The sequence below is a fragment of the Gobio gobio genome (genome assembly GCF_949357685.1).
Source record: "Gobio gobio genome assembly, chromosome: 15".
Classification (NCBI taxonomy): domain Eukaryota; kingdom Metazoa; phylum Chordata; class Actinopteri; order Cypriniformes; family Gobionidae; genus Gobio; species Gobio gobio.
This window is the reverse complement of record NC_137108.1, coordinates 48,008,832-48,019,908: the sequence shown is the minus strand read 5'-3', so window position 1 is coordinate 48,019,908 and position 11,077 is coordinate 48,008,832. Positions and strand designations below refer to the sequence as shown.

Sequence of the window (11,077 nt, the reverse complement as noted above, 5' to 3'; positions counted from 1 at the left end):
CCGCAGTCTTTACTCTTGAGGACTGAACAGGTTCTGCTCGATCATCTTCACTAAAATGTTCTGGGTCTGATTCGGGCTCAAATTGGTATGGTTTTATTGAAGCCATTGTTTCTAATACTACCCGAAGCACAGTCTACCGGTAAAGGTAAGGCGTGACGTTTCCGACAAACGTGCACTAGGCGGTTAGCGAATCACAACACACTGGGCCAGCTAACCAATCTGAGCCCATTGCGTATTTTTAAGGGACCGGCTTCATAGAACCCGGAAACCATCAGACCGTTTTTACAAGGAGGGACAGAGCAGTGTAGAATAAAGGTAAAATATATGAAAAATAATGCAATTTTTAAAAAACGAAGCATGAACACATGTTACAGTGAACCCCACAAACACAATCAAGCCTTCAAAAGAATGTGTTTTACCACCCCTTTAAATGACTCTGTTAAAGTAAATGCACACAGACAATTTCACTGAACGATTTACTAGTGATTTTATTTATCAGAGGAACACAGTCATCTAGTATTATTATCATCACTATCTTCAAGGAGAACAGAAGCGTCCATTAAACAGAATGACATTGGAGGGATTATGCCGGATGAAGAACAGGAACGGGTGGTCTGCGTTAAAGATTTCCAGGCGTGAGCGGTAGCGTGAGGGAAATCCTTTTTTTTCCTCGACAACGGCCGTGGCTGCAGCCGCTTCGGTTCCTTCCTCGTTGACTTCAACAAAGGCTTTATGAATCACCTTTGACACCACCAGGTCTTTGGTGGAGGTCATGCCTGAAAGGTTCACCTTCTTCTCGTCAAAAACATCCTCCATTCCCATGCTGATCAGAAGAGTCTTCATGTCATATTTTTCCTCCATCTTGAATCTGGGCAGAGACACTTGAACCTCTTGTTGGCGCATGGCTTCTGGTTCGGTCCACTCCATGAGCTTCTCGTAGGTCAGTGCCTTTTCAAGCTGGATAATAAAGAGAGACATGTTAATATATCTATTTGCATAAACTGGGGTCTGTTTGTACAGCATCAGTGATGTGACGATTATTTATTTTTTTGTGTTTGGATCATAAGTCATAAATACACCTCCTCTTCAATAGCTTAGATGTATGCAGTATTAACCCTGGAAAACCTGATTCATTTAAATGGAACAGTTTATTAAAATATAGACAAAACATTTAAAAAAAATAAACAAAAAAAGTTGCTTCTAAAAAGTGCAATGCATATGTGTCGAGTATCATATTTGACACATCAGGTGTTTATGGTTAAAAAGTATATGAGAATATGGAGGAAAAACAGCTAAAGTTTTTTCACAGTTTATTTATATAACCAAAAAAAATAAATTCTGATATCTTGAAATGTAAATCAATGAGATATTTATAACAGTATAACAGACTATTGACATAAAATGCATGTAAATATATGTCGCCACTCTATATCTGCCAATAGTATGTCTTAGTAAGTTGATATTTAAATGCTTCGTTTTGCGATCAAAGCTCTGTAGTTTTAAAACATAATGTTATGTTTTATATGTAAGTACTTCATATAAAAAGACATGTGAACCATGAGCTGAAGGTGGACGTTTTTACAAAAATTCCTTTTTGTAAAAACTATCAATCTGTGCAGTCTCACCTTCTGAAGGCCATTGGTGCTGTCTTTAATCTTATTAGGAAGGATGATCAACATACTGAGATTCTTCCCGACATACGGCAGCTCCAGAATCTGACTGTTCATGCTTGGGATTGAGGCTAGAGGAAAGTGCTCCATTTGATGCATCATCTTCACTGGTTTAGTTTGATTCTGCCAAACATCAGTGAAAAAACACTTAAGAATTTCTCTTTTCAAGACTGTTAAAAATATTTTTTAAAAAGAGCATGAAATCTCACCTTGTTCAGTTTAAACTGCCCATCTTTGGTGGCTTCCTTTAGGAATTTCTTCTCCCACTTTCCCTTGAAGTAGATGGCATTCACCAAGACCAGTTTCGTCATCGCATCAATGGCTCCCTGTGGCAGCAAGTCCTTGATCTTCTCTAAAATACAAATGGACATGGTCCACTTTGAGCAGTGATTTAAATTGATTCTCTTAGGCCTAATGAATTAATTAAATCTCTAAATTATATTTTATCAAGTTCGAGAAGAGCATGTTCAGATAATCTACCCAATCAGCGCGAGAGGAGGTTTATATACAAAGCCATCTTACCTTTGTTCCATTTTCCAGCATTTTTATCCTCTACCCCAACTCCCTACTATTGATAATTCCCATCCCAGCCAGGGATAGGTGGGAGTGCTCTTGGTTCAGGCCAAATTCCAAACTCGGAGCCCTCTCCTTGGACAGCACGCCACACATGCATATTTTATACTATAGGATTATCTGATTATATGCAAGTGTGAAAACTATATTGTTACTTAAGTATAAATAATAATAAAAAAAACCCACTATTAAAGCGTATGTCTCAAAGTTCTAATGGAATTTTAAACTTAGTGGCCAAATAAAAAGTGCATTAAAGTCAAAACTTTAACCTCCAAAGAACTTTATAGCTCAACTCATGAACCCATAAACCTGAACATGACCCTTGATAAACCATTTTGCTGAACTTAAAAAGCAGCAAAAAACGCAAAGAATAAGTTATTGCTGGATTTCACCTTGTGTTTTTTCCTCCACCCATTTGTTGATGTTGACACGGGCAGCCTCTGATTTGGTCTGGAAGTCCACCTTCTCCAGTCCGGATTCATAGTATATTTTTGCGTCATTGAGGAATTTCTGTTACACAGCAAACCGATTGAGGTGCAAATGATATTAGAGCTGAGAACATTTCCAGAACATCCAGTGAATAAACCGAGTCTTACCTCAACAAACTGGTAGGATTGCTCTCCGTAGAGGAGGTTGGCAAGACTCAACACATACGGGACTCCTGGTTTGTTCAGCTCACTCATAAACTTCTTGAAGCTGGAATGAATTTCGTCCACATGATGTTCTGCAGTCACGGAGAGGGATTTGCTAGGGCCTTTAAAGCCCAATCCCTACACAGCATTATTGTGGGTAGAATTAATAAAGATAATCTCACTATTCTGATAAATTCAACGTATAGTCTTAAAATACTGAATATAATAGTTTGAAATTCTGAACATGATGTTGCATCAAACACATATTGTCACGGTTGGAAATACTTGAACAGACTTTAATCTAATAAATCAACACTAAAGAGGAGAAAATCTAGGAAAATCATAGACGATAAACTAGAGATGCACTGAATCCAAGATTCGGATTCGGCCAAATATTGGGCTTTTTGACGGGGTTTGGTTTCTGCCGAACCTTAGAATGTTTTTCCGCCGCACCGAACCCTAAGCTTGCAATACGCGCGCTACGCTGGCCGACGTAATGATGCCGCCGTTGATTACGGGAAAGTGTTTACTAGGGTCGACCTTTCGAATGCAGTAGCTGTGAGAAAGTGAAAGTGGAACTTGTGAACAGAAAACATGTTGTTTGGCAGTCCTTTCAGTCAAAAGAAGGCGATTCAAGTCAAGCTACATGTTCAATTTGCAATGCCGATTTGTCTCGTTGTGGCAAGGACCCTAAACAATACACAACATCGCCACTGTTAAAACATTTGCGTATGAAACATCTGAAAGAATACGAGTTGTGCATGAGGGAATCTAAAGACAGCAGCCAAAATGCAGCAACTTCAGGTACAGCAAAGGACTGACAGTCATCCTGGCATAATGTTGCCTATTCTTTTTTTTTTTTATACAGTTAAAATAAAATAAAATGAAACTGTGGACGTTGTTTACTTCATTAATGTGTTTACTGTGATAATGGACTGAGGATGGGAGTAGGATTCGGTGTTCCGTTTCGGATTCGGCAGAATCTTAACCAGTAGATTCTGTATTTGGCTGAACCCCAAAAATCTGGATTTGGTGCATGCCTACGATAAACAATACAGGACAACAAACTGACTAAAACTGAGGGCTTAAGTACAAAAAGCAAAGGAGCTAATGAGTGCAGTGAACTTTCAGGAACGGACTCAGGACCTTCACTCACTGAAACGGACTCGGGAACTTCACTCACTGAAAGGGACTCGGGAACTTCACTCACTGGAACGGACGCTAGGATTTCACTCACTGGAACGGACTCTGGGATTCACTCACTGGAATGGACTCTGGGATTCACTCACTGGAATGGACTCTGGGATTTCACTCACTGGAACGGACTCTGGGATTTCACTCACTGGAACGGACTCTGGGATTTCACTCACTGGAACGGATGCTGGGATTTCACTCACTGAAACGGATGCTGGGATTTTACTCACTGGAACGGACTCTGGGATTCACTCACTGGAACAGACTCTGGGATTTCACTCACTAGAATGGACTCTGGGATTTTACTCACTGGAACGGACTCGGGAACTTCACTCACTGAAACGGACGCTGGGATTTCGCTCACTGGAACGGACGCTGGGATTTCACTCACTGAAACGGACGCTGGGATTTCACTCACTGGAACGGACTCTGGGATTCACTCACTGAAACGGACTCGGGAACTCCACTCACTGGAACGGACTCTGGGATTTCACTCACTGGAACGGATGCTGGGATTTCACTCACTGAAACGGATGCTGGGATTTCACTCACTGAAACGGATGCTGGGATTCACTCACTGGAATGGACTCTGGGATTTCACTCACTAGAACGGACTCTGGGATTTTACTCACTGGAACGGACTCTGGGATTTCACTCACTAGAACGGAATTTGGGATTTTACTCACTGGAACGGACTCAGGAACTTCACTCACTGAAACGGACGCTGGGATTTCGCTCACTGGAACGGACGCTGGGATTTCACTCACTGAAATGGACGCTGGGATTTCACTCACTGGAACGGACTCTGGGATTTCACTCACTGGAACAGACTCTGGGATTTCACTCACTGGAACAGACTCTGGGATTTCACTCACTGGAACGAACTCTGGGATTTCATTCACTATATCGGACTCTGGGATTTCACTCACTGGAACGGACTCTGGAATTTCACTCACTGGAACGGACTCTGGGATTTCACTTACTGGAACGGACTCTGGGATTTCACTCACTGGATCGGACTCTGGGATTTCACTCACTGGATCGGACTCCGTGATTTCACTCACTGAAACGGACTCTGGGATTTCACTCACTGGATCAGACTCTGGGATTTCACTCACTGGATCGTACTCGGGAGCGGACTCTGGAGAGGAGGTCCTGATGGTAAGGCATGTGGAGGGCTTGAACGCAGGCTTGGGGTTAGCTGGATTGCCCAAACGTTTTTGGGATGGGACTGGATGACGACGGGTAATGTCCTCATTAATTTCCTCAAGAACAAAATCTGAACCTTTTATCCCAATGACATAGTTAATATAATCAACCAGGGATACACTGCATTTACCACGAGAATATAATTCATCATCCATCCGTGATTTCACTCACTGGAACGGACTCTGGGATTTCACTCACTGGATCGTACTCGGGAGCGGACTCTGGAGAGGAGGTCCTGATGGTAAGGTATGTGGAGGGCTTGAACGCAGGCTTGGGGTTAGCTGGATTGCCCAAACGTTTTTGGGATGGGACTGGATGACGATGGGTAATATCCTCATTAATTTCCTCAAGAACAAAATCAGAACCTTTTATCCCAATGACATAGTTAATATAATCAACCAGGGATAAACTGCATTTATCGCGAGAATATAATTCATCATCCTGTCCCTCCTGAAACAGGCCTTAAGCATATGAGTGCTCCTGCTCACCAGATGGTAGTAGGGGAAAGTGGGGCACAACACTTTTTGACTTTCTTAGTTTGTGTAAATCCACAATTATTAACTTTGTCAAATAAAATAATTGCATTTGTTTTTATAATTAAAAATATGCTAATTTTGGGGTTTGACAACAAACACACTGCAAAACAGCTATAAAGCATAGTTCAACATATAATAATAAATTATTTCTGAACATTGACTCTCAATCTTTATTCACATTTTTCTCATGGTTTCTCAATAGAATTCATAAAAGTATAGAATTAATATAGTTCTAATAGGGGCTCATTGTAACAACATTCCCCGCCTTCACAACTGGGATTTAACCCCGGCTCGTGTCTTCTGCTGTTAGATCAGCATTAAAGAACGATCTCAACTGTTAAATAAAAGATATAAGATTAAAATAATATCAGATTTGTCTAGTTTTAAATAAACACAAAAAACTGATGAAAAATGTACTTAAGAAATGTACTTTTGCTATGGTTAAATAAATGTTCAGTGATTTCTTTTTTTATTTTGCCACATTTTTCTCTCGAAATAATGTTGTTATGGCTACTAGTAAATACACTAAGTTTCGTCATCCTGGCATGTGTGGAAAGTTTTAAACCATGTGTGTTACAACTAACCCCGCGTTAGGTTGTGCCCTGCTCTCCCCTACTGCCTAAACTCCTCCACAGTACAAAGGGCTTAAGAAAACGGGGCAAACAAAGGAGCTAACGAATGAACAAGGTAACAGGTGAATGGGATGAATCAATGAAACACAGGAAAACTATAGGTCAAAGGAAAACAGTAAACACAATGAAAACGAAGATAAAACTGAACATAACCCTGACATATATAGCCTATAGCTGTGTCTCATTTTGAAAGGCTGTGTCTTCCGGAGGTCGCATTTGAAGGCTGCATGCGTCATCAAGGCTGTCTCATTTCAGAAAAGTAATTAGGACACTTCGAATGCAACTTTCAAATGTGACCTACTTTACAGGAATTCAGAGTGTGCATGAGGTGTATCCTTCGCTGCTGCAGATAACCCACAATTCTTTGCGTTGCCATTAACAACCATCATGTTTTTAAAATATTATTTGAAAAATGCAGCCGTCAGCAGATATACATGCAAGCGAAGATGTGGTTTTTAAATGTAAGTAGTTTCAAGTTTGTTTTTGTTTTCTGCATTACTACCTCAAATTGATAGTTGTGGTAAACAGGATTACAAGTGTTTAGTGATTTTTAAACGTTTAGAACAGTACTTTGCTGTCAAGGCAAGAAACTTTTCATAGTCATTTTCAAGTTATACATAATTTTAATTCATATAACTGGTGTGAGAGCGCAACGCCGCTGTGAACGTGTTGGCATAGCAACGTGATACTTCCTGCCTGTGTGTCCTATGAAGGACATCTCGTTTAATTCTGATTAACCCTTTATCGGGCGAAGAACCATATTTGGTAACTTAATCGCACATTCACAATGGCGTTTACATGCCTCTCCATGAGCTTGTATAAGTACATGGATTTCTCCCAGCCAATCAACGGATATCAGTCTACACCACACCATACGTGACACCATTGCATCTGACCAATCAGGATTTGCCCGGGGCATTTTAAACTTCAGCGTCATTTCAGAATTTGTGAATGACGGATTTACGCTCCTACCTACTCCCATAAATACGGAAATCGCAATCAAACGAACAATGGTAAGTTAATGAAACTCACATTATATGGTTGAGTAGTTGTGTTAAATGTTGAGATAGATGTTGTTTGCGTAGGATTTCTAGAAATTAGTGAACGTTGTGGCATGAAAAATGGTGTGATCATATTTGATCATACGCCCCGTTCAGGTAAGACTAGCGCAAGTGACAGAATGTCCATTTTTAGACATACGCCCGATACGCCTAGTAAGCCATACTTGGGGTATTTTTTTTTTTTTTAGGACAATAGTATTTAATAGTGCATTGAATGTTGCATCATGGTTGCATAACATTGTACAGTAGGAAACGTAAACCATTTATTGAAATAATCAAGCCATACATAATTAAATGTCATTTTGGTCAGTTTTATGACCTTATAACAGTTTTTACTATACTTAAATGGCATATATTGGTGTTTATTTTTACGGTGAGCCTCATTGCTGCTAAAATAAGGGGTACCACCAGTATTTATCGTGCTATTTTTCACTTAATGCATTATAACATTTAGGACACTAGTACTCAATAGTGCATTGAATGTTGCCACAGGTTTGCATAACATTATACAGTGATCCAGTGGGAAACTTAAAGGGATAGTTCACCCAAAAATGAAAGTTTGACATTTATCTGCTTACCCCCAGGCCATCCAAGGTGTAGGTGTCTTTGTTTCTTCAGTAGAACACAAACGGAGATTTTTAACTTCAACCGTTGCTGTGTGTCAGTCATATAATGCATGTCAATGGTGACTAAATCTATTAGGGTAAAAAAACATGCACGACTTCAACTTCAACTTCAAATTAATCCATGCGGCTCGTGACGACACATTAATGTCTTAAGACACGAAACGATCGGTTTGTGTGATAAACCGAACAGTATTTATATAATTTTTTACCTCAAATACAACACAATAGGTGTTTCTCAATGTCAAGGATCCTTCCTCTGTAGGACTAGTCCTTCCAAGTCACTTCCTTCAGAGGCTAGGTGAGGCTCCTCTTTAGCATTCGGAGAACAAGTAAATGGAACAGGCTTGCAAGTGCGCGTCAGCCTCATTACGTCAGTGAAAAGGTCCGTTAGCCATCAATAACGTCATTTGTATAATCAATACGGTTGTGATTTGTACTGGCATTTAAAAGTTAAACTTTACTTATATTTACTACGGTTATAACAAATGTTTGGTAACGTAAATACTTACACTTGAAAGTATATTGCCCCGTTAACACTCTGACTCCGCCAACGTCCAATATTTTGTATTTTTTGAACAAGATAGCAAGCTGCGCGCATAGGATTGTGGGTGATTTGAGAACGCTAAGTGCGCGAAGTCTACTCGTATGCATCCTTTCCTGTATATGGCATATTTTTCGAACGAAGGACTCAGACCTTGGTTGAAATTCCGAGGATCCTCGACATTGGAACAGCCCTTCGACGGACGTCGATGACGTAGCATCCTCGGAATTCTGGCTTCCAAGGATCCTTCCTTGACATTGAGAAACGCCTAATGTCCAACAGCCCTGAAAGCGCAGCACTTCCGCAAACGCCAGAAGTGCGAGAGCACTGTGTGCTGTGTGTGTGTGTGTGTACGAGCGCGAGAGCACTGTGTGTGTGTGTGTGTGTGTGTGTGTGTGTGTGTGTATGTGTGTGTGTGTACGAGCGCGAGAGCACTGTGTGTGTGTGTGTGTGTGTGTGTGTGTGTGTGTGTGTGTGTGTGTGTGTGTGTGTGTGTGTGTGTGTATGAGCGCGAGCACTTCTGGCGTAAGATCTGCAGCAGAACTAGAGAGAACTGCTGTGGGTGTGTTGGTTCTGTTGTAGCTCCACACTAAAAGATTTAAATATATATTTCCCGTATATGTTTCTGTTTATATTACAGGTATTTTGATACTTTATTCCTGTTTTCATGAATTCTATGATCTTTCCATGTGCGCCATTTTTCCATGTGCGTTCTAATGAGATGAAATATATTTTGAATAGCTGTATCTTTACCGAACTCATCATCACTCTCTCTTTTCCACTGCTCTGTGTGCAGGTAATTTTGTCATAGTGTTTAAGAATTTACTCTGTATTGTTCAGTAAATGAGTTGTAAACCAGGTTTTGTAACAATTATAATTCATGGTTTTACTAAAAATGTTTTATACGATCACAAAGCAACATGTTTAAGAAAAAAGATGTAATAAGTTTAAGGAGCATGTAATTCTTCTGGAGAAATTATGGAGTTATATTGAGAATAGCAGAGCTAGAGAGAACTGCTGTGAAAGGAGCTGTATCTTTACCGAACTCATCATCTCTCTCTCTCTTTTCCACTGCTCTGTGTGCAGGAAATAAATGCAAATATAATCTACAAACTGAGTGTGTGTGCTGATGAAGGGTGCGACAACCCGGGTCAGATAATCCAAAGGTCACATATATATACTTTTTGGGAAAACCAATTACCCTAGTTCATTGAAGAAGTAGTTGACTTTGACATGAAAAAGAAGACATGTTCCTAAATAAAAAAAAACTTTTTTCCCTAAATAAATATTTTATGAAGTTTATACATGTTTTTATGTATTTATATTTTATATATACACTTTTATGACCATAGACTGGCGAGGAACCATATATGGTAACTTCATTGACCTTGATTTTCAACATTTTTTTTTCTTCACAAAAGTTCAAAAGTCTTGTAATAATTACAACACTCTAGGGTTGAAATTTTATATTTCCAAGTATTTCAATGAGTGCCCTATAAAGGGTTAAGGACACTTCATATACCGTATCCTTCACAGGATGTGTCCTCCGGAGGAAGCAGCCTTCGAAACTAAATTAAATGAGACACAGCTTATGTATGCCTTTTGTTTTAACTGGCCATAAAACATAACTACAGTGAGAGAAAGTGAAGTGTGAGATCACCTTAATCATCTGAGCCTCTGTGTTTCCTCTTGCACCGAGCGACACCATGGCCAGAGCCGAGGAGATGCTGACAGGAGAGTAGAACACATTTCCTGTTGGGTTTCCTCCGCTGATCTTCTTGAACAGGTTGAGAGAGAACTGTGTGTTTGCTGCAGTCAAATGCTCCATGTTCACAAGCTGAACAAGAAATAGTAATCGGCAGAAATGAGGAAGTTTGCCAGCGTGTCTGAAGTGAATGAATCTCTGGTTGGTGTCGTTCTAGTAAATTCTGTCTTGCCCTAAAACACCCAGGCTTTAAGCCAATCAGCATGTAACATGCAGTGTGACATTGAACTAGAAGTTGTCACCTAAATTATTATATGATGTCCATCAGAGGGCGATGGGGGACGAGAGAACTGCCGATTATCATGCAAAGAAATAAAAAATGAAGTAGAGAGGGGACCCTGATACACATCACTAGGGTTGGGCGATGTCTCCTAAATTGGCAGTTGACGATGTTTACAGTAAAACATTGTGATGGACGATGATATCGTCGTTTTTTTTATTAATACAAATATATAATTTACTATATCTGTATTTTACCATCTCTTTACATAAATACTATTTTCTACTTAAAAACTATATAATTTCGTTATTTGTGTAACCCAAATAATGACTCATCCGCGCTAGGTTGCACGTGAGGGAAAAAAGTAGCTTCTTCCACTTAAGAAGAGTTGTGCACTTTTTATTTTAATATATCTCTT

At 39.8% G+C, this 11,077-nt stretch overlaps 1 protein-coding gene across 1 annotated transcript; it reads right to left on the bottom strand.

Moving 5' to 3' along the window:
• Positions 1–469: 469 nt before the first annotated feature.
• LOC307138905 (leukocyte elastase inhibitor-like) lies at positions 470–10,679 on the bottom strand. The gene is made up of 6 exons (XM_079837599.1): positions 10,335–10,679; positions 2,840–3,013; positions 2,636–2,753; positions 1,880–2,022; positions 1,626–1,793; positions 470–957 (listed from the first exon to the last, which is right to left on the bottom strand). Exons 1-6 carry the CDS (start codon positions 10,500–10,502, stop codon positions 538–540), a joined length of 1,191 nt encoding a protein of 396 aa, XP_079693725.1. The 5' UTR covers positions 10,503–10,679; the 3' UTR covers positions 470–537.
• Positions 10,680–11,077: the final 398 nt, after the last annotated feature.